This window comes from Notolepis coatsorum, assembly GCF_963971535.1.
Source record: "Notolepis coatsorum genome assembly, chromosome: 7".
NCBI lineage: Eukaryota > Metazoa > Chordata > Actinopteri > Aulopiformes > Paralepididae > Notolepis > Notolepis coatsorum.
In genome coordinates this window covers 143,193,377-143,218,253 of record NC_140171.1, presented here as the reverse complement: position 1 = coordinate 143,218,253, position 24,877 = coordinate 143,193,377, and the positions used below count along the sequence as shown (strand labels likewise).

Sequence of the window (24,877 nt, the reverse complement as noted above, 5' to 3'; positions counted from 1 at the left end):
CGTGCACGCGTACTGAATAAACCACAAATGTACCTCTAATACCAGTATTAGTCTGACCACACCCCTCATCAGCTTACCTTCATAAGCAGGTGTGTGGTCACCTGCTCTCCTCCTTCCCAAGCTTTCACCACAAGGTGAGGTCAAGGGCTGCAGCGGCCGTCTGATGCCAAGCATCGCCCCTAACTAACAGAACTTGGTTATAGTCATAACCTATCGTTCTGTATCGTTAGTGGCTTAGCTTGGCATCACACTGCACAAGGGAGGCCAAGCGGAGCCACTGGCTGACAAATACACCCCGCTGACAGCCCCCCAAAACCATCAGAACAGGGAGGGCCGAGCCCCCCCGACCCCCCCTAATGGAGGGTATCCCCCCTATTAGAGGCTTCACGGGAAGGCGACGGACCCGACCGTGCGAAGAGGCACTCAAGCAACTTAACGCACAGGGTGAGCAGACCGTGGCTTGACCCCACGACTACACACACGCACAACCCGCATGCCACCCGGGAACGAACGGAGGAACAACCTCGTTACTGCCCCCAGAATCACGGGGTCAAGGGCAAACCCAACCCCGTGGCAAGGCCGTAGCAGCGGAGCGCGAAGGAAGACCCAGACCCACCAAAAGGACTGGACTCCCTGGAATGGGGGCCCGGAGAAGTCCATGATGCCAGCATCAAGACCCCACCAGGTGGGCACGTAGTGCCCCGCCCCCCACATCGCCAGCGTATTCGGACAAAGGCCCCCCAGTTACTGCACCTGGTAATCCCAGGCGGTATCCCAACCAAGTACTAACCAGGCCAGAACCTGCTTAGCTTCCGAGATCGGACGAGACCGGGCGTGTTCAGGTCGGTATGGCCGTAAGCCGAGCGGGCCCCGTCCCCCCAACAGTACACCGCCTGGCACACTAACCCTGCAGAACAGACAGTCAGCATGGCCGTAAGCACACAAAAAAGGTTAACCAACAGAAGCAGGCAGCGCACCGGGGAAAAACCAGGCAACAGGCTGTTAACCCTAGCCTGGAGACTGCGGACGAGACAGGCGCCAGAGGGGACAGCTGAACACAGCCGCCCCGGCGGAAGGAGCGTAAGCTGGCGGTGTTGCATGACCAAGCCTCCATTTAAAAACCCCCACCCAGAGGGGTCGAGGCAGAGAAGGCTGACACGATTGGCAGACGTCATGAACGTGCAGGGGCACCCTCAAACGGTGAACCCGGGAGTTGACACTGCTCCAACACACCAGGGAATCAACCACCTCGGTGTTACCCAATGCGGTGGTTGTTCCTATAACCCCTCAAGAAAAAACTCAAACACACCTGCGGGTATACACCGGCTATACCGCAGTACAAGTGTTTCAGTTTCCAAAAAGGGTTAACCCAGGCCTACGGGTCGCAAACATCACTTCGGACCGGGCCTGGCGGTACGGGAAGCACAGGGTCACCAGAGGAGGTCAAAAAACCACCCCCACAGGCCCCTCTTCGCCATGCGTGAGAGAGGAGCGAAAAATAATGGAGAACCAGCCCCTAAGCACACCGTACCTGGTATTCCCCGGCGGTCTCCCAACCAAGTACTAACCAGGACCAACCTGTGTAGCGGCCGAGATCCGACGAGATCGAGCGCGTACAGAATGGCATGGCTGTAAGCCATGACGACAGTGCTGAGTAAAAACATACCCAACCAGGGTCTCCATAGCGCTTAACCCTGTGACACCCAGATCGACCTGGCATTTTTCCCCCTGAAAAAAGCCCAAGTCCCTCAGGGTACCAGAACAGCAGATCTGCATCCCCGGCGGACAACGGGTTCAACTGATCTGGACCAGCGTGACCAGAACCAGTCCCGTGCCCTAACCACGCCGACATGCCTACTCCAGGAGAAGGGCAGATATGCGTGTTGATCTTAACATGAAAAGAAGGCGCCACCCAGACGTTCGGACGAACCGCGCCTGGTGGCCCACCCCAAGGGCGTGAGACCCCACTACATATGTTCAGATCCATCCCGTCATCATCCCCCAGACATGAACGAGAATCCGTCGACAACCCACCCAGGTCATGGGATGTGGTCGTCGGAAGAGGAAAAACCCCCATCTCAGTTGCTTTATAAAAACGCTGTTTCAACCACAAGCAACCAAGGCGTGCCAGTCAATCGCCTGTTTACAGCGAGCTAGCACTATACGTGCGTCGGGACACACCCCCATCAATGAACAGGCTATTTAGACCTGTCATTGAATCCCCAAGGCGCCCAGGGGAACGACAAGAGGGGTGTGACACTCCCTAACTCCAACACTTCTGGAATAGAAAGAAGGAAGCATCAACAGTATGTATCCCAGTCTACACAGCCGGGGTAAAAAATGTTCACATTTTTACATCCCACCACCCTCCCATAGGAAAGAGACGGGGATCCCCAGAGAGACTTCCCACGTGAGCTGTACAGATTGAAAAGAATATATTGCACCTTGAGCCATGTAAAAAACTGGTTTTAGGGCCTCCGGGGAAGAGGCACTGAACCCATACACACTCAATAAACGAATTGAATCGAATATACATACAATAGAAAAGGACCCTTCTAGAGGGTCCACTCACTTTGACAATCTGAGGAGGAAGGCTCTGTACTCTGATGGAGGCTTCCTCACATGGAAGAAGGAGTCCGAACTCACAGAAGGCCTGAATAGGCGCTTGGTGAGGAGGAGCCCTGACCACCCCCCCTGAAAACAGATCCATCACATGGACCTGAACAGCACACGGAAGTCCTACCAACAGAGACGCGCACGGTGACGTACTCTATGGCGGGGGAATTCCTGCGGTGCACACGCCCAATATACCAGGCCGTGGGACCAGGAACTCCCTCCCCCCCCCCCCCCCCCCCCCCCCCCGTAACGTGCCGAACCGCCACGTGACGGGAACCTTGAAGGACAGGGGGTGTACCCCTGACCGACAGAACAATGGGGAGAGGAAAGGTTACCAGTTCACCCCTTTACGACCCCACACCCATGATACGACGTAACGACAAAAAGAGAATATGACACAGTCATAGTCAGCTCTATGAAGCGTTTCACAGCTCCACACAGCGCATGAGCTAACCTGCTATCTGATTTTTACTAAGGAAAAACACAGAATAGAGAGGGCTCTAAGAACCCCGGTCCAACATACACATGTGCTTCTGTGGCCAGTACAACCCAGTTGTAGGTCACATGACACACACAACCCATCATCACCTACAAAAAATGGCAAAAACACTCAACAGAGGAACGCCGTTTTTTTCACAATGAGAGAATACATCATTCTTGATTAGTATCGACCACAGGCCTTGCTAAGCACACATGACAGCAACCAAACCAATTTCCCTTTAGGAAATAAGTTTCTCCAGCAGATTTAGCACAACCTCAGCAATCAAGCTAAGAGTTACATCGTATCCCTACCACACAAAAGACACAATTAATGCACAACATGTCTGATAGGAGGTGATAAAGTCCCCAGGGAACCGGGGGGGAAAACACAATCCTCCTATTTTACCCTCAATACGGCCAGTTAAAACAGGAAAACCTGTTAATGTGTGAACACACTGTTCATTGTCATTACAGTCTGAGAAAGAACATTCTTTTACTCACTTGTCACCAAGCATAGCTTCATAGGTTAGTTACCTTAGTTGTGAGTACACGGCCGTGTTACCCACACAACAACCAGATCATTACATCCCGTTTGCACGGAGAAGCTAACTGCCAGTGACAAAAACAGCTCACACATAACCCGCAACGTATCCTAAATGCATTGTAGCAACACACGTTTTGGGAAAAACACCGTTATTCACAATACATTTAGCAAAGTAAAACCAGAAGACGTGTTATGAGGTCTGGTCAACCCCGTTCCTACCCGGAACGCAGATCAGCGAAGTGCAGTCACAAGACACCGTAGAACACAGCCGTCCTGTGTTGTTCGATCCGGGCAGCGTCGCCGCTCCAACCAGTCGCTACAGTCCTCTTTGTTGACGCAATCCCCGTCCAGGCTCAGGGCAGGGTCGACGAACATCCCCTGTCAAGGATGACGTCGTGGTCAAGAGTGTAAAACATGTTCAAATCAAAGCACGTTCAACAGAATAGCATCAAGCTAACGGCTGCTCCAACCGTTCGGGTGCTATTGCTTCTGCTCGCGAGACGCCGATCTAACGACGCACGCGATCAGAAGCGAGCTCACGGCGGCACGCGAGAAGCTAAGCTACCCCGCGCCAGGCCATGGCCATAGCAGCAAGCTAACGTTACCTAGCGACCACGACATGCTAGCCCCGCAGCTAACAGCTGACTGGCTAATAGTAGGCCTTAAGCAGGCCATGCAGCGATCCAGCAGGCTAACGCAGCAGTTAACAGCTGACTGGCTAACCGTAAGCAATGAACATGTAACAATGACATAACACTCACCCAGACAGGCCGCCGTTCTGAACCTCTCCTCACTTTTTAGAGAAAAGAGAAAACAAGATGTCAACACCGCTTCACAACGGTGACTTTACCACATCCGACGGAAATCAGCACAGTACCAACTGGCCTGTGTAGCTGACTTTGAACATGAATCTGCCGCTATCGCACATTACATGCACATATCCCCTCGTGAAGGAATACTCTCATTTGGATATGAAAGATGGGGCCTTAACACGGTGACAGAGAGAATCCACTCGTCCAGAACACACAGGGATCACCAGTGTCAATGGTCGCGGCCCACTAGTTAAAACTATAATGGTCTCCAGACCAAGGCCTTCTGTCGCCTAGGTGGCTGAACAAAGGACCCTAGCCTGGGGCCGGTTTCCATAAACTTTGTCAAGTAGCCCCCATAGCACTAACAGACAAGTGGAGCCCGCCAGCAAACACTACTCACCCAACCTGGAACGCACCGCTTCTCACAACAGCGGCATGTCCGACAGTTCAGCTGTGGCCTGACAGGTTTCACCCCAACAAACACAGCAAGGAACTGCAGTTGAGAAGCATGCAACGGCGTGCTCCCAATACGAAAACCGGTGGAGGGTTTTTAGAATGATCATCATCTTCTAGACACTCCAGTACGAAGACAATATCGCCGTATTTTCTCGAAAAATAGTGAGAGAGAAAATAAAGATATGATGTCAACGTATCCTTGTTTCCCAAAGCTGTTCCTAATCCAATTTCTTCCATCATGGTGTCAAGTGTGGGAATCTACCGAGGCACTTCTTCCTTGTGGTGAAAGCGAGAAGGAGGAGAGCAGGTGACCACACACCTGCTTATGAAGGTAAGCTGATGAGGGGTGTGGTCAGACTAATACTGGTATTAGAGGTACATTTGTGGTTTATTCAGTACGCGTGCACGTACGCGAGATAGTGCAGTGTGATGCCAAGCTAAGCCACTAACGATACAGAACGGGCATATAGCTCCAGCACTGAATGAGTTAACGTGACGTCTCGTTTTCGTCAGGGGAAAAAGCTTTGTTGACGACCATATTTAATCATCATTTTCGTTGACTAAATTAACACTGGTGCAAAGACTGCTTTATTCTCTCTTATCAATTTACCTTGACTATGTATTTTTATAGTAATGTTTCTATTTGTTCTAGAATAATTTTCTCTCTGTTCCAATATATTTCATCTAGGGATGTCCGATATTATCGACCTACCGATATTAACGGCCGATATTGGCATTAAAATGTAATATCGAAAATTATCTGTATCGGTTTCCAAAATAAATAAAAAAAATTAACCTTTATTTACCCAGGCAAGTAAGAACAAATTCTTATTTTATTTATTGTGAAAAGTATGCATAATGTTGTGTTAATTCCATGACAAGAGATATGTAAGGGATAATGTATAGCTACGAGGTCATTGTCGCAAAATAATTTACCGACACGGTGTTCTAAACGCAGTGAAGGTCAATTATTTTGCAACAATGACCGAGTATAGCTATACATTATCCCGCTTATTACAGGGCTAACTTAACAATATACGTAATTCATTTTACACCATCGACAAGACGAGATCAAATGCAGACGCAGTTGTTCTGTTGCTCCTGTGATCGCAGACAGGTGTGTGGACTTGATTGCACCTGATGTAGTGCAGCTGTGCATAATGGTAAAGCTTAGCTTTCGTGACTGCGATCAAAATGCTTGATTGTGATTTGTCAATAGCGCTCTGTTGCCCCTAACAGCGGTCATTATTGCGCGTTGCCCGTAGCAGCTGTGAATTATCGAGAAATAATTGACCGCTGCTATGGGCAACGTAGCGCTATTGACTATTGGGGGGGAAACCCGGCATATATCGGTATTGGTTTATATCGGAAATTAAGAGTTGGACAATATCGGTATATCTGATATCGGTAAAAAAGCTAATATCGAACATCCCTAGTTTCATCCTATTTGGTGTGTGTGGTGTGTGTAGGATGACAAGGACCAGTTGACTGTGGTGACAGACCGCTCTCAAGGAGGAAGCAGTATCCAGGATGGCTCACTGGAGATCATGGTAAAAACACACACACACACACACACACACACACACTACACTTACTTTCCCTCTCTTTCACATATTTACTTCTGAAACAACCCTCACTTTCATTTGATGTGTTTCTCTCAACAAACACACACACACACCGCCGCTCTGTTTCACCTCGGCCCCCACTCCCGTCCAGCTCCATCGCCGCCTGCTGTACGACGACGTGCGTGGCGTGGCCGAGCCCCTCAACGAGACCACCGCTGAGCACCCCGAGGGCCTGGTGGTCCGCGGCCGCCTCCTGCTCTCCCTGCAGCCCCCAGAGCAGGCTGCCGACGCTCACCGGCCCCTGGCGCAGGAGGTGGTGCTGCAGCCCCTGCTGACGTTCACCGACGGGGACCTGCCCCCCGACACGAGGCTGGAGGTGAGGAGGGAGGGAGGTACCTGCACCCTGAGGGAGGGAGGGAGGGAGGGAGGGAGGTACCTGCACCCCGACACAAGGCTGGAGGTGAGGAGGGAGGGAGGGAGGTACCTGCCCCCCGACACCAGGCTGGAGGTGAGGAGGGAGGGAGGGAGGTACCTGCACCCCGACACCAGGAGGGGGGGAGGGGGGGTTACCTGCACCCCGACACCAGGAGGGAGGGAGGGAGGTACCTGCACCCCGACACCAGGCTGGAGGTGAGGAGGGAGGGAGGGAGGTACCTGCACCCCGACACGAGGCTGGAGGTGAGGAGGGAGGGAGGTACCTGCACCCTGAGGGAGGGAGGGAGGGAGGGAGGGAGGGAGGGAGGTACCTGCACCCTGAGGGAGGGAGGGGGGGAGGGAGGGAGGGAGGTACCTGCACCCTGAGGGAGGGAGGGAGGGAGGGAGGGAGGGAGGTACCTGCCCCCCGACACCAGGCTGGAGGTGAGGAGGGAGGGAGGGAGGTACCTGCACCCCGACACCAGGAGGGAGGGAGGGAGGTACCTGCACCCAGACACCAGGAGGGAGGTGAGGAGGGGGGGGGGGGGGGAGGTTACCTGCACCCCGACACCAGGATGGAGGTGAGGAGGGAGGGAGGGGAGGGGCTAGTGGGACCTGCACCCCGACACGAGGCTGGAGGGGAGGGTGTTGGGTACCTGCACCCTGACTAGTGGTCTGCAAGGGCCTTGAAATGAAGCCTGTGCCCAGCCCGAGCCAGTGAACTTCAGGCCCTGCCCGAAAATAAGCCTGACTGTAAATAATATTTTAAGCCCTAGCCCGCGTGAAAACCAGAAAAAAAATTATTATTATAAAAAAAAAATTGTTTTTGTTTTCAATATTCGAAACACGGTTTTATATGAACTTAATAAATAAACAAAAATGAAAATGTCCAATAGGTCTAACTAAATAACACATATCACGCTGAAAACTAACAACCATTCTATAGCCTGTTTCGCAAATTCTATTATATAGCCAAATATTAAATAATCTTTTTGTTTTAAATATTCTAAACACTGTTTATATATTAACTTAATAAATAAACAAAAACGAAAATGTCCAATAGGTCTAACTAAATAACACATCACGCTGAAAACTAATCCATTCTATAGCCTGTTTCGCAAATTCTTTTTCCCAGCGCTGGCGTTAGACTGACTCACAGTCTCACACGGCAGCCTCGTAAAACGTATTTGAAGGCTATATGGAATCTTCTTTGACACACACACACACACGACACAATAGCCTACTCAGTCACTATACAAACAAACAGAAAACAGAAATCAGATTTCGAGCAGAGCAACATTGAAATGAAAGCGCAACAGAACAGGGCAGCAGCGCCAGCAAAATAATAATAATCAGACTCACCACTTCGCTGTGTTGATGTCAGCAACGCGTTGAACAACGTTAACAAAACTTCGCCAACCGGCTACATACATCCAAGAACAAATTAAAACATTCGCCAACTGGCTATATTCCAACTTCAAACAATGCCACTTCGGTCTGGTTCATTTGTTCATCATCCACCTGAGCGCTCCCCTCGAGTTCTCCCTGCAGGCTGTGGTAATTACATGACATCCAAATGTTTCCAAAAATGCAACTTTCCCTTGACTATTTTATCTGTTAACTTATACATCTTGACTCCTCAGACACAAGGCTTTCACTCTCTGATGACAGCACTACGTTACGCGAAAATGAAACAGAAACTTAAGGTTATCCTATAACCCTATGAGTATAGCGAGCAAAAAAAATATAAAATAAAAAGACGCAATAAAAAAATTAAAGGGGGCACTGCCAGGCCCGGCCGAGCCCGAATTATTTATTTAAAAACAAAGCCCTACCCAGCCCGAACCCGTCAGGTCGGGTAGGCCCCATCGGGCTCGGGCAGGGTTGCAGTGCACTAACCCTGACACGAGGCTGGAGAGAGGGAGGGGAGGGTGTTGGGTACCTGCACCCTGACCCGAGGCTGGAGGGGAGGGAGGGAGGGAGGGAGGGAGGGTGTTGGGTACCTGCACCCTGACACCAGGCTGGAGGTGAGGAGGGAGGGAGGGAGGGTGTTGGGTACCTGCACCCTGACACGAGGCTGGAGGGGAGGGAGGGAGGGTGTTGGGTACCTGCACCCTGACGCCTGTATCAGTTCCGCAACCGTTCCTATTTCCGGGGTAGGCCTGATTGGCCCCGACAGGCACGTGACCCGCCGCGGCCACGCCCCGCTGCAGCCCCAGGACGCGGCAACGAGGCTGCTGTGGTTCACCGCCGCTTTCCGCCTTCAACGCCGCCCGCAGCAGCAAATTTGCGCGAGCGCAGGATTATTTCAGTGTGTATCATGCAATCATTTATCATTTAACATTTGAAAGGCATACATTGTTGTATGAAATAAAATAGTATAGAGACATATGTACAGCGTTCGATGCAGAATAGAAGTAACTGAGTTACCATACAATATACAATACGCTATAGTGCAAAGCAGAAATGGGATGAGGTACAATTTACAGTAAGGTGTATGCGTTGCAGTGCAAATGCTGGCGCGCTCCAGAGCAGCATGTCCCATATGCTCTGTAAATAACTATGTACAGATACCGAGATGTCACTCCATGTTACCTGTTACTGCACAATGTTGTTTTCTTCTTTGATTCTATTATATGTACCACTGTATTGCACATCGTTGCGGGCAAGACCACCCGCATTTCATTGTATACCTGTATGCCGTGACAATTAAAACTCTTGACTTGACTTGAGACCGTTACTGTACCATACAATATACAATGCAATGTACCAATATACAATACGCTATAGTGCAAAGCAGAAATGGGATGAGGTACAATTTACAGTAAGGTGTATGCGTTGCAGTGCAAATGCTTCTTACTGTTGCGCTCCAGAGACCGTTACTGTACCATACAATATACAATATACACGTTATAGTGCAATGCACGTTAAAAAAAAAAAAAAAAATGTAAGGGAATCGAATTGTCACAAACGGACCATAGGATCCACAGCCAAGCAGCATTACCAATTGAGCTAGTTGTCGATGGTAAAAAAGGGGGGATAATATTATTAAACAGCGGCTCTGTCATTGAAGTGGGAAAAGTGAGCCGTATTGTATATTAGTACATTGCATAGTATATTGTATAGCGTATGGTAACTCTGCGGCGTTGAAGGCGGAAAGCGGCGGTGAACCACAGCAGCCTCGTTGCCGCGTCCTGGGGCTGCCGTGGGGCGTGGCCGCGGCGGGTCACGTGCCTGTCGGGGCCAATCAGGCCTACCCCGGAAATAGGAACGGTTGCGGAACTGATACAGGCCACCCTGACACCAGGCTGGAGGTGAGGAGGGAGGGAGGGAGGGAGGGAGGGAGGGAGGGAGGGTGGGTGGGTGGGTGGGTGGGTGGGTGGGTGGGTGTTGGTTACCTGCACCCCGACACCAGGCTGGAGGTGAGGAGGGAGGGAGGGTGTTAGGTACCTGGTAGTCAAAAAATATATATTTTATTAGCGCTGTCTTAAATACTTCGAAGCTTCGTTTGATGGGCATGGGATTCTAATGGGAAAATAAAATGTGAATATATTAAAAAATATATTTATAATTCTTTTGTGTTCATTGTGCTGCTTTTATAAAGCCTCAAATGACGGCTTACAATATTTCATGAAAGCAAATTGTTTCGTTTGTCTAAGATTTAAAAAGGTTTAAACTTTACAGCACTGACAACGTTGAACAAAGTGCTGTACAAGTCCCACAACATAATTTTTTTTTTTATTTAAAATAAATGTAATCTCGACGCTTCGAATTAAAATCGAATCTCGGCCCTGAAGCTTCGAATGCCAAAAGAAAATTCGAAGGTCAGCCCTATATTTTATATATATTATTATTTTTTAAGTGAAGCAAACCGTTGTTATTTTTTTTGTGACCAACTTTTTATTTTGTCTTTTTTTAAAACAAGTTCAGAGGAAGGACATTCACATCAGCATTTCATATTAATTCACACAGTGGCATACAAAGTGTCTTTTCAGTATATATTGTCCGTCAGTATATTCATATACTGTGTAGCCTGCCTGTTGCAGTTGTGACAGTCTTTTCCTCCGTTCTGGCGGTCCTGTGGCTGCGAGACAGCCCAGGTCGCTTCTTAACCCCACTCCCAGCCCCCCGGGTTTGCATAGACATTTTAGGAGAGGGGGAAACCTTGATGCATACATGTATAGGATACTCTTAATTAGAAAAGAAATCATAATTATGTTTGTTAGATAACCAAGTAATAGGGAAAAATACAATACAATTTAGAAACAACCACAACAAATTATAGCAGTAAACAGAAAAGGAAAAGATAAATGGAAAAGATAAATGGAAACAACAGCAACATGATTTTTGTTCATTCTCTGGTGTCAAGGTACAAGTGTTCAACCTAGTGGAGTACTGATTTTACCTTCTGGGCCGCGGTAAGTAATATTTGGATTGATTCTGTCCTTGCTCCCTGTGCTCTAGCACTGGATGCCTCTAATCTCAATACTTCGTAGAAGGACAGTTTCCAACGGTAAATATTGAGACTATGGGGTGGTTTCCATCTCATTACGAGCATTTTCTTTGCTGCCGTTAAACCGGCCAGAAACACTCTCTTTTTGTGAGGTGTTAATTTTAGAGATGAATCATCATTTAATAATAAAATGTGTGGCAAACAAGGTATGTTTATCTCTGTTATATTAGTGAGAAATAATGCAACCTTGGCCCAAAAAGCGAGTACTCCTGGACATTCCCACATCATATGTATGTATGTTCCTATAACTTTTTGCGGACATAAAGCACATAGAGGACTTTGTAATATTTTTATTTGACAGAGTTTCCTGGGTGACAGATAAAATCTTTATCATTTTGTAATGAGTTAATTGGTTATTATAATTACGAGAGGTTAGTGGAATATTATCCCATACATTCTGCCAATTTATGCAGGCATTGTAATTCTTTAAGTCTATGTTCCAGACAGTGGTATTACCTGTAGTTCTGTTTAGTTTTCCTTGTATTTTATTATATAACCCAGAAACAAAACCATTTTTAACATTTATGCCATTCACTATATTCATTAAAGGGTGACCTGGTAAAGGCTGATTCCATGGGACACCATAAGTGCGCATTGCAGTGCGTAACTGTAAATAAAAAAAGAAGGATGTACTAGGGACATTATATATTTGTTTGAGCTCTTGAAATGATCTGAGACCGTATTCACTGTATATGTCAGATAGTTTGTGAATACCTTGTCTTTGCCAATTGGGAAATGTAGCTGGTTTCCCTCCCAACAGTAAGAAGTTGTTATCAAAAATAGGGGTATCTATGTGCCATTTTGTGTTCCACTGTCCCGTTTCGGCAATATATTTCCAGACGTAAATTGAATGTGCTATAATTGGGCTGAATTTAGTACGGCAAAAGCTTGGGGATAGACCAGAAAAGAGTATATCTTTGAATGTATATGGAGATACAATGTGCCTCTCCATATTCACCCATGGTATGTCAGAATCATTATTGAACCATCTTAGCAACGGTCTGAGCATAAAAGAAAAATAGTACTGTTCAAAATTAGGAACAGCTAGCCCTCCTGCTTTCCTACTGTTTTGGAGTGTGGAATTGCTGATTCGTGGATGTTGTTCACGCCATATAAATTTGAATACTAGTCCCTGTAGCTTCTCCCAAAATCCTGGAGGTGGCGGTAAATGAATCATGCTTACCAGAAAATTGATCTTAGGAAGAATGTGGGTCTTGACTACTGAAAGCCTGACTGAAAATGGGATTAATAATAGTGACCAACGGTTTAACTCGTCAGATATTACCTTCTTAAGGCTCTTTTTGACACAATTTTGTCAATGGATGTGTATATATCTATACCTAAATATCTGAAACCAGAGCCCACTGGTATTTCTGTATGTAGTTGGGGACTACTTGCTGCTGCATTTAGGGGAAGTAAAATTGATTTATTCAAGTTGATCTTGTAGCCTGAAATAAAACTAAAATGTTTAATAGTGTCTAGGACTACAGGTAGGGACCGTGGTGTATTGTCAAGAAATAATAACAGATCGTCTGCGTACAGACAAATTTTATGGTAGGTGTTATTTACTATTATGGGTTTTATTTCGGCACAATTTCAAATTTTTTGGGCCAAGGGTTCAAGAGATAACGCAAATAATAATGCGGAGGCGGGGCAACCCTGCCTGACGCTACGTCTGATAGGGAAGGGTGTGGAACACTGATTGGATGTGATAACCATGGCCGATGGATTATGATATAAGATTTTGAGCATATTTATAAATGTGTCTCCAAATGCCATATTCTTCATGGTGTGCCATAAGTACTCCCATTCCAGCCTATCGAAGGCCTTTTCGGCGTCAAGGGACAACACTGCACATGGTGATATTTTTGGAGCTTTGTCAATAATGTGTAACAGTCGTCTTAAATTATCTGATGCAAATCTTTGTTTAACAAATCCAGTTTGGTCTGGGTGGACCAATATTGGCAGTATCGTGCGAGGACCTTGGCATATAATTTTAAGTCTCCATTAAGAAGGGACAATGGACGATAGTTAGCACAGATGTTTCCATCCTTTCCTTTTTTCTGTATCAGTGTGATAATTGCTGTACTTATGTCTCTATTAAAACTCCCTTTCATGATGGCTTGTTGGAACATCTCGAGTAGTAATGGACCCAACTCTTTCCAAAAGGTCAAGTACAGCTCCGGTGGGATACCATCGAAACCTGGTGATTTCCCCTGTTTCATTTCTTTCAGTGCATCGTAAAGTTCCTCCAGGGTAAAGGGAGAATCTGTTGAGGTTATTTGTTGCTCTGTTAATTTAGGTAGAACCAAGTCTTCAAAAAAGGAGTCTAAATCAGCTTTTGAGAATTGAGCTTCAGATGAATACAATTGTTGATAGAAAAGTTTAAATTCTAGATTTATTTTGGCCGGATCGTTTACCATCGCTCCTTCTTTATTTAGGATTGATGTGATGTCTGCTTTCTGTTCATTATATTGGATTTTCCTAGTCAACACAAAGCTTGGATTATTTCCATTCAAATACTCAGTTTGCCTCGCTCTGTGAGCTAGGAACTCTGCTTTTTGTGCCATTAGAGCATTTAGTTCAGACTTCGCTTTCAAAAGCTCCCTTTCTCTTTCTTGATCGTAGTTGTTTTGTTGTTCTGCAGTTAGCAATGAGTGTCTATTTTCCAATCTGGATATTTCTTGATGGTGGGCTTTGTTACGTGCTGAAGCAAATGATATTGTATTATTGCGAATGAAGCCTTTAGTTGCATCCCATAGAAATCTTATATCTGTAACACTATTTTTATTGATATTGATAAAAAGGTTGAAGTCTGATCTAAATTGCTCACAGAATGATGGATCCTGCAGTAATGTTAAATTAAATTTCCATCTAGTAGCACGTTTTGGACAATTTTCAATTGTATATACACACAGATTGGCATGGTGATCTGATAAAGACATGTTGATAATGTCCGTTTTTTTAATACAGTGTAAAATATTAGCAGATATTAGTATATAATCTATTCTTGAAAATGTTTTATGTCTATTTGAAAAGAAGGTGTATTGTTTTAAACTTGGGTTATAATTTCTCCAAACATCTATCAATGAGTGATTTGACACCAGATTTTTAAATGCTGTAGTGGATGAATTAACTGAGGTTGGACCTGACTTATCCAAGCCTGGTGATAAAACTGTATTCATGTCTGCACCAATAATTATTCCACAATCTGAATACTTTTGTAATGTCTTTGTTAGTTGGGCATAGAATGCAGAGTCATAAGTGTTATTTAATACATTTTTATATTTAGAGGCAACCTAATTTTCATAGATCAATTAAGACCTGCACCCCGACACAAGGCTGGAGGTGAGGAGCGGGGAGGGGAGGGGGAGGGTGTCCGCTAGTGGGACTGTGGCAGTAATATGCTCCTAGTGTCTAGACATGATGAAGGATAACGTGAGAGGACGCTGGCGCTCGTCTGTTCGCCGCTTCTCCTACGTCTCTAAGTTTTAAGTTTTTACCTGCTTTTTAGCCTTTTTTTATAGACAAAGTTACATGGCTAAACGTTAGATTGCTTCAAAGTGTCTTACCTTGGATTATTGCAATTTTCGAGTTTTATTCAAGATTATTGCTCTCAACCACTGAGTTGGTGAACACCTACAACACAGCCCTAGCTGCCACCCTGAACTCCCTCGCACCCCTTAAAACCCGCACTGTTACATTTACACACTCCGCCCCCTGGTACACCCCTGAGCTCCGCTCCATGAAAGCCAAGGGCCGCCAGTTGGAGAGGCGCTGCAGGAAAACAGGCCTACTCTGACCACATCATCTCCTACAGACTCGCCCTCACCCAAACCAAGTCCTCCTTCTACTCTGATGTCATCTCCAAAGGCCAAGGGAATTCCAAAGCCCTCTTCTCCACCATCACCAAACTCCTCCAGCCCCCTGACAACCCCCTCCAGACCACCTCCTCTGATCTCTGCAACAGATTCACGGAATTCTTCCAAACCAAGATCGATGCCATCTACCAGCAGCTCCAGTCTACTCCTGTGTCCCCCACACCTCTGGTTGTTAAACATGACCCTCTGCCCCATCCCAACTACTCCTTTTTATCCTTCTCCTTGGTGGACACCGACTCCATTATGAAGCTGGTGTCGGGCTCTAAATCCTCCACCTGCTCTCTGGACCCCATGCCCACCACCCAGGTGAAGGCTGGCCTGCCTGCCCTCTGTCCTCTCATGGTAGACATCATTAACTCATCCCTGTCCACTGGCTCGGTCCCTGCTGACTTGAAGGTGGCAGCAGTCACCCCAATTCTCAAAAAACCCGGTCTGGACCCTGATAACCTCAACAACTTCTGCCCCATTTCCAACCTCCCCTTCGTCAGTAAGGTCCTCGAGTGCGCAGTAGCCGCCCAGCTACAGAGTCACATGGCCCACCATGACCTGTTCGAACCACTCCAGTCTGGGTTAAGGGCTAAACACAGCACCGAGACCGCCCTGATCAAGGTAACCAATGACCTCCTCATGGCTGCTGATGCTGGCTACATCAACATCCTCATCCTCCTGGACCTCTCAGCTGCTTTCGACACCATCTCACACTCAACCCTCCTAGACCGCCTGGGAAGTGTCCTTGGCATCACTGGTACCCCCTTGTCCTGGTTCACATCCTACCTGACCAACAGGTGGCAGTATGTTTCCCTCGGGGGGTCCAGGTCAGCTCCAGCACCTGTTAAACAGGGTGTTCCCCAGGGTTCGGTGCTAGGTCCGCTCCTTTTTATGATCTACCTCCTCCCACTCGGTGATATCATAAGGAAACATGGCCTCCACTTCCACTCTTACGCAGACAACACGCAGCTTTACCTCCACACCAAACCCTCTGCTCCCTTTCCTCCCCCCTCCCTCACCGCCTGCCTCCAGGACATAAAAACATGGATGACCAGGGGGAGCTCCAGTAGCTCACTGCATATCTCAGCGCTATTTCTGCGTCGGGGAAAACCGTGCTGCGTCACGGATCTGGTGGACTCCGAGTTCGATTCCCGGACCCGCCGTCAATTTGCCAGAATGTCTTCCCCTGCTCTACATCCCGTTTCATCCTGTATCTGTCGGTCATGCTTGACCAGAAAAGCGATAAACGCTAAAAAAAAAAAAAAAAAAAACATGGATGACCACCAACTTCCTTCAACTCAACAGCAAGAAGACCAAATTAATAGTTGTAGCCTCCCCAGCCCTCCTCCAAAAGATCGACCACCTTGTTCTCTCCGTGGTTGGCTACTCCATCTGCCCCTCCACGGCGGTAAGGAACCTGGGCGTAATACTGGACTCAACCCTCTCATTTCACCCTCACGTCAAGTCTGTCACCGGATCCGCCTTCTTCCACCTCAGAACCATTTCCCGCCTCCGCCCCTCACTCTCCGACACCTCAGCGGAAACACTCATTCACGCCTTAATCACTTCCCGCCTCAACTACTGTAACGGAATCCTTCTTGGTGCTTCCAAGAAGGTTCTGGATCGCTTACAGTACGTCCAAAACTCTGCTGCGAGGGTCCTCACGCGCACCAAACCCTGGCAGCACATCACCCCCACCCTGAAAAAACTCCACTGGCTCCCCATCAACTACCAAATCCCCTACAAGATCCTCCTCCTCACCTACAAATCCCTGCACGGGTTGGCCCTTTCCTACCTGACCAACCTACTCCACTCCAGCACGAGGCCTCTGCTCCTCCAACTCCGACCTCCTCACCATCCCCCGCACCAGGCGTTCCACACTGGGAGACCGAGCTTTCGCTGTAGCTGCCCCCAGGCTGTGGAACTCCCTCTCCCCCTCCATCCGAGGCTCTGACACCATCAACCTCTTCAAAACCCACCTGTTCACACTTGCCTTCACGCAACACAGCCCTGCTCCCAAGTAGCCCACCCCTGACTCTTTTAAGCCACAGATCCCGCTGTTTTGGTTTTTGTTTGTTTGGTTTTGTTTTGTTTTGTTTTCTGTTTTTTGTTAATTTCAACCACTTCATCCAATTGGACAGCACCTTGCTTCCTTTTTTTTATCTTTGATTTTTTTCCTGCTGTTACTATACACATATATTCATCATTTAAATGTATTATCTTTTATTTTCTCTAAATATTTTTTACCCTTTCCTTGAGTCTGAGAAAGGCTCTTCTCTCTTAAAATCCAATTTATTATTATTATTATATTAGTCTGCTGGAAATACCAAGAATCATTTAATTCAGAAGCACTAATACTGTTTCAGTATGAACTCAGTATGAAAGGGGTGATAGCATGCGGGTTAAGTGATCATTATTTAGATTACTTTATTCACCATATTGTACAGGTACAAATGGAACGTGATTTGACATTTCAGTGCATGATTTTTCACAAATAGGAACAACATAATAATAATGATGATAATGATAAATAAATAAGTGCAAAACAGGACAGAACAGTGAGACAACAATAAGACAGTAAAGTGCAGTGGTAGGGGACATGGATACAGTGCAGCACAGTTCAAGTCCAGAGGTCCAGCCCTAGCAGCTCGCCATAGAGGGGGGGGGGGGGGGGGGGGGGGGGACGGTGGAGCAGGGGGACACCTGACTCATTTACCAGGCGAGCTGCTGAGGGGAAGAAGCTGAGTCTATGGCGGGACTTTAATGTCTTGGGCAGCTGTAGCCGCCTGCTGTGGGGGAGCATGGTGAAGAGGTCGTGACCCGGGTGGGCGAGGTCTGCCATGATCTTCCTCGCCCTCCTCAAGGCCCTGGTGGAATATGATATTCTGTACACGCAAAAATCTAAAACAAAAGGCCAGCTGTCACAAAACAGTCACATCTAGGGACCTCAAAACCTACTCTAGAGAGGCCTTTAACCAAGAACTGGAGAGCATGGACTGGTCAGATGAGCTCAGTGGTACACAGGTTGAAGAAACATGGCTTGGATTCAAAACCAAATTCACAACAATACTTAACAACATGGCACCCCTAAGAACCACCAGGGTTAAACATCGCGCTGAGCCGTGGATGCACACTGAAATACTGACCGCTATGAAAACCAGAGACAAAAAATGCTCTGAACTACATAAAAGTCAGACAAAGCTTAAACGGTGAACTCCAAGCCCACGTGGTTGAACTAAAAATACAAAGAAACAGACTAAAAAATGACGTAAACACCATGATCAAAAACGCAAAAAGAAATTTCAACAATGACAACTGAGAAACAAAAACAAACCCCGCGAACTTTGGAAATTACTCGACAACCAACTAGGCTGCAGCAAAAAACTAAACCGGATTTACAAACAAACATAAAGACAAACACTCATCACAGACGAGCTGGATGTGGCCAAATACCTAAACATATTTAGCCACAACACTGGTTAATAAACTACCCTCCCACTCGGGGCATTTTGGGGTAGAACACATAGTAGCCTACTACAAAAACCTAGGGGTCCGCAAAGACAACTTCAAACTTGAAATGGTAACAACAGATGAGGTACTCAAAAAACTGAGCGCCCTCCAACCTAACAAGGCCACTGGCCATGACGACATCCCCTCCAAATTCCTCAGACGCAGCAGCCGCCATCACCCCAGTCATCACACACATAATAAACCTCTCCATAAAACAGGGACACGTCCCCAAGGACTTCAAAATTGCGAGAGCGACCCCCCCCTCCACAAAAAAGGCAGCAAATTAGACCCAGGCAACTACGCCCTGTTTCTATTCTTACCTCCATCTCAAAAGTCATGGAGAAAATTTTCTACAAACGGGTCGAAAAGTACCTTGCGGAAAAAAATCGAATCTATGAATTCCAATCTGGCTTCAGAACATCCCACTCCACTGACGCATGCCTTCTCTATTTGAACGACCACATCAAACAAGAGGTGGACGCGGGCAAATACTGCGGCATGGTCATGCTGGACCTACAAAAGGCCTTCAACTCCATCCAATCACTCTATTCTGATTTGACGAGCTAAAAGCATGGTCTATCAGTGAGCTGGATGCAATCCTACCTGGAGGGGAGAGAACAGATGGTGGAGGTAAACGGACCTTTTGTAAACTCAAGCACTTTCGAGGTAAAAGTAAAATGCAGTACTTCCAAGTGCATTCCAGAACAGTTGACCATTGAAGAAGAAAAAAAAGAAAAAAAAATCTTGATCTCAATTTCTCTTGATTTTTTCTTATGAACAAACCAGACTATGAAAAAAAGTAATTTGCGATTTTATTATACTCGATACTTATAGCACATGCATGAGTCTGGTCTCCTTTGAAAGGTAACATTCTTACACAATAAAGAAAAATCATCATGCGATTAAATGCATAAATTTTTTTTGCGATAAAGTCCAAGCCCTAAAAAAGAAAAACATTGAACTAAATTTACATGTTCGAAAAGGAGTAGGAAGAAGTATACACTTATTTAATCCTACCCCTTTTCCACTACTCAAAATGAATGTAATTCCTTAATAATTTAAAACTTTACAAAACCAATATATATATATATATATATATATATATATATATATATATATGCAAAACCTAAAAATAATATGTAAAACATTATTGAATTATACTTAATAATAATTGATTAATTATAGGGATGTCCGATATTATTGGCCTACCGATATTATCGGATGATATTGGCATTAAAATGTGATATCGGAAATTATCTGTATCGTATTTATTTATTTAACCTTTATTTACCCAGGCAAGCAAGTAAGATTTTTTTTTATTGTCAAAAGTATGCATAATGTTGTGTTAATTCCACAACAAGAGATACCGGTATGTAATGTTAATTACCTGAAATTATTCTGTTTTTTGGGGGGGGAAACCCTGCATATATCGATATCGGTATCGGAAATTAAGAGTTGGACAATATCTGTATCGGTAAAAAAGCCAATATCGAACATCCCTAATTAATTATTATTACCGGTATTTCATTATATGAGAATAAGAAACCCATCCACCCAGACCTGATGAAAGCCCACTTGGGCTGAAGCTTTAGTGTTGCAGGATGTACTGTCTCTAGAACTATGTTCACTGTGGCTTGTGCTGATGATGATGGATAGATGACAGTTTTGTTAACCCTTTCACTACCACACTACAGAAGGTTAACCCTTTCACAACCACACTGCAGAAGGTTAACCCTTTCACTACCACACTACTACAGATTAACTGTCTGTCGTGTGGTAGTGAAAGGTTAACCTTCTGTAGTGTGGTAGTGAAAGGGTTAAATAAGAAGTAGATATATTATAACCCGTCTTCTCTCTCTCTCTCTGTAGTTCTCTGGTCTGCAGGCTGCACTGCCCCCTGCTGTTCACCTGCTGACAGTGTCTCATTGGGACAGAGATTTAGTGTTGTTGCGGCTGGAACATCAGTTTCAGGCCTGGGAGAGCGAGGAGCATTCCCAGCCCGTCACCGTCGACCTGCAGGTTAGTCACACGGCCGTGTTTCCCTAACCTTACGTTTACATTTTGTCTTTTAGCCGACACTTTTATCCAAAGTGACTTACAAGTTCTGTACGACAAGTCATCAGGATAAGATAAGATATTCCTTTATTGATCCCCTTGGTGAAATTCAGGCATCATAGCAGGGGGGGGGGGGGGGGGTACAGGTAGTAGAAGACATACAGGTCACAGAATTATAGTACAGTGGAGAAGTACAAATAAAAATGGAATACAAAGGCAGTGTAAACAATATACAAGGTGCGAGATGAGGGTATGTATGCCCTCTGTTATATTTGCCCTACAATAAATATTTGCACAATATATAATGTAAATCGAATATATAATCTAAAAAACCTAAAAGCTAAATATATGCAATATATAATCAACAAATACAGGAAGGGTACAACTCTTACTGAGTAACAATGTTCATCAAACAGTGCTGAAACTTGGGTGCTACACCCTACACGTCTAACCCTAAACTCAACCCTTGAGTGAAAAAAATGTGGGCCATTTATTTATTGATAAACGCATAATATGGTTTTTACCTATACATTCGGATCAGCAGTTCAGCACCTGAACTGTTGGTGGGTGAGCCTAGTAAAGGATGTCTCATTGCGTTCATCTTCAATGAATGGACCAATGCAATAGTCTACCAAAGAACCTTGAGTCGCACTAGGCTGGGAACAACCCTGGGTCAAGTGATAATAAACTGGACGGACAACACGAGGCCCTCTACAGGAAGGGACAGAGCAGACTGTTCTTCCTGAGAGGGCTCAGGTCTTTTAATGTCTGCAGCAAACTGCTGCAGATGTTCTACCAGTCTGTGGTTGCTGGTGCCCTCTTCTTTGCTGTGGTATGCTGGGGGGGGCAACACCAACACAGACAAAATAAACAAACTGGTCAAAAAAGCAAGCTCTGTGGTGGGAGCGGACCTGGACAGTCTGGAGGTGGTTTGGGAGGACGAGGAGGAAGCTGTATGCTATCCTTGAGAACCCCTGCGGGGCACCCCCTCCATGATGAGCTGACCGTAATGCGGTCCACGTTTAGCCACAGACTTATCCCCCCCGACATACCACAAAGCGCTTTGGGCAGTCCTTTGTGCCGGTGGCAATCAGGCTCCACAACCAGGCAGGGCCAGGACGGGCCAACTGCCGTGGACTGGAGGAGCTGGGTTGTGGACTGTAACCAATTAATTTAATTATTTAACATCATGATTGGACTTGTTTCTTTTTCTTTTCACCACTATATATTTGTCCATCTTGTTTTTAACACTAACTGTTTTTAAATTGCTGTTATGCTGTAATGGACATCTGAATCTCCCCTTGGGGATAAATAAAGGTTTTCAATTCAATTCAATAGCAGATCTTCTACCTCAGACACCACTACAGGTGGCTCAGTATCTGTGGAATCCTGTGTCGGAGCCTCACGTTGTCCCTGACATTGACTGTCCATAGCTGCTTCCTCATCTGTGCTGCTTTCATGGTCCTCAACTTCTTCTTGTACTGGTACTTCTGCCTCTTCACCTCTGCTCTCCTCGTTGGCTGCCTTGCTCGAGGGCCCTGGCTCTAGAGTATCCATAGTGTACATAATTTATAAAAATGCCCTATAATAGTAATAACACAGTACAGCTCAAGCTCGATCTCTATTGTTATAATAATAATAATAATTTGTATAGATCTTTTCCAATTGCTCAAATATAGCTATAGCTACTGTAACAACCTCAATTTAATGTGCCAGTGGTCAATGGTATTGCAATTACTGGAAGAACTAGAGTAACTAAATGTGAATATTACCTAAAGTTGTATTCAATGCATGGTAAGCATATTTAAAATATGTTTGTTAACCCCAAGCCCTGCTGCTTTACCTCCCTCTCCTTCAACCGGGAGCTGGCCTGAGGGAAGGGGTACTGATCCTGAAGCCGCATCTGTGCATTAGAGCAGATGTGATTATCATGTAACATTATACAGGTTAGGTTAGCTAGCCATAGCAAAAGGGCATAGCTGCTGGATACAAATTCACTGGGCTCATCTACACTCATCTAATTTTTGATAGCAACAGGTAGCTAACGTCAGCCACAAAATGTTGGCCAAGCTGTTATGGGCTTCAAAACAAGTTCTGTGAATAAATACCTTTCTTGTGAAAATACTTGGTGACTAGCTGTCGACCTCTGGCTCTTTTATTATTTTCCTCTTGCTGACATTTTTTCTTTTGTTTCTGAGCTCCTGATTCATGAGCTGTAAAGGACATTTTCCGTCAGTCTGCTCTGTTCAAGCTGTGCGCTGCTGTGTATGGACTGAACCATGCAATGAAAGAAGGGAGGGGTGCTCATTCTGTCAGAGTAACAAGCACCTGTTTGTTTCTTGTGAAGTTTTTTTCTAATACAGGCAATTATACTTTTGAGTCAACTACATTAACTTACTTTAGGATAATAATAAAACCATATTAGTTTCCAGTGCTGGGCCCTTGGAATCATCCTAACCTACCCCCCCCCCCCAGCTACGCCCCTGCACACACACACAACGGTGTCCTCTTCACCCCCCCCCCCTGTCTCTACAGAAACTCTTCTCCACTCTGGAGGTGCTGGGCGTGTCCGAGTTGAACCTGTCAGCCAATCAGTGGAAGGATGAGATGACACGTCTGGACTGGAGACCACAGACTGGTATGGATTTCTCTCTTATGTTCAAAACTATAGGCTATAATCACAGAATTAGCCTGCTGTTTTCAAAAGAATATCTACTTAAAAAGTGAAACACAGGCAAGTGACATTTGTGCGCTTTAGTTTCTTCCACGCAGATGTTCTGCAGAGCAAACTCTTGGTTTCTTGGTGATCGAGGTGGTGTTATTTGTTGTCCATTGATTTGTGATAACATTTTCTTTATTTTTATCTTTTTCCACTTAAAAACGAGACACAACGCAATACAGTAACAATAAATTAAATAGTTATAAAATAAATGAAATATATAAAGGAAAAGAGAAAAAAAATAAAAAAAATAATATATAATATCAGTTGTCCATTGTTGAAGAAAATACCACGCGTTCTGTAACACAAAGAAGAAGCTATCGCATCATGTCTCGTTCGCTCTCTAGGCATACATCTGGCATCGCAAGAAGACTGACCGAGCTGGTCACAGTAGAGTAGACCGTCTGTAGTGTGGTAGTGAAAGGGTTACCTTCTGTAGTGTGGTGTGAAGGACCTTATGTAGTGAGGTAGTGAAAGGGTTAACCTTTTTTTAATTTTTGTATCTTCTTTTTCTCTGCCTGATTTTCTGAGCTTTTTCCTCCCATCCCAATTTAGTCATTATGCCAATTCCCCCATCCCCTACCTGGTCGTTGTGTACATGTGCCCCCTACTGGTCGGTCAAGGGAGCCCTGAGGTCTACCACATGCTTCCTCCGATACATAGGAGACAGCCAGCGGCTCTCTTTTCACCTGACAGCGCGGACTCTCATTGGTGAAGTGTAACGCGTGGGAGGTCACGCTGCCTTCACCACTTCCTGTCTTTTGCTGTGCAGGCGCCCTGACCTGACCTGTAGGAGTCGCTGTCCACAATGGCAGATTACCACCCCATCGACTTCCCTCCCGCTAACTCAGCCAAACGAGTTAGTATGACGGCTGGTCCAAGCCAGAGGCAATGCTGACACCCGGATTCGAGACCGGAGTCTCTCGCATTGGTGACTAGCGCAATCTCCGCTGCGCCACCCAGCCGCCTAGTGAAAGGTTTAACCTTCTGTAGTGTGGTAGTGAAAGGGTTAACCTTCTGTAGTGTGGTTGTGAAAGGGTTACCTTCTGTAGTGTGGCTGTGAAAGGGTTACCTTCTGTATTGTCGCAGTGAAAGGATTAACCCTTTGGTAGAGTGTCATTTATCAATTTAACCCTTTCACTACCATTCGCTTTATTAAGCGTTCAGTAATCCTTTGTATAGACCCCTTTAGAAGAATTGTTGCTAAATACACTGCATTCAGTTATCGACGGTTTGATAACTCTTCGAAGGACATTGGACCTCATTCACCAACATTGTCTTAGGTTTTCTCTTACTGTACGTCAACCTCCTTGGAAGGTCGTAA

The 24,877-nt window shown here is 45.9% G+C and overlaps 1 protein-coding gene across 1 annotated transcript in view; it reads left to right on the top strand.

Moving 5' to 3' along the window:
• man2b1 (mannosidase, alpha, class 2B, member 1) overlaps positions 1–24,877 on the top strand; it is a 121,140-nt gene that overhangs the window by 94,497 nt on the left and 1,766 nt on the right. The window contains exons 19-22 of the mRNA XM_084318130.1: positions 6,378–6,458; positions 6,625–6,849; positions 20,649–20,798; positions 23,370–23,472. Of these exons, the coding sequence (XP_084174256.1) occupies positions 6,378–6,458; positions 6,625–6,849; positions 20,649–20,798; positions 23,370–23,472 (559 nt within the window). The remainder of the gene's footprint in view (positions 1–6,377; positions 6,459–6,624; positions 6,850–20,648; positions 20,799–23,369; positions 23,473–24,877) is intronic.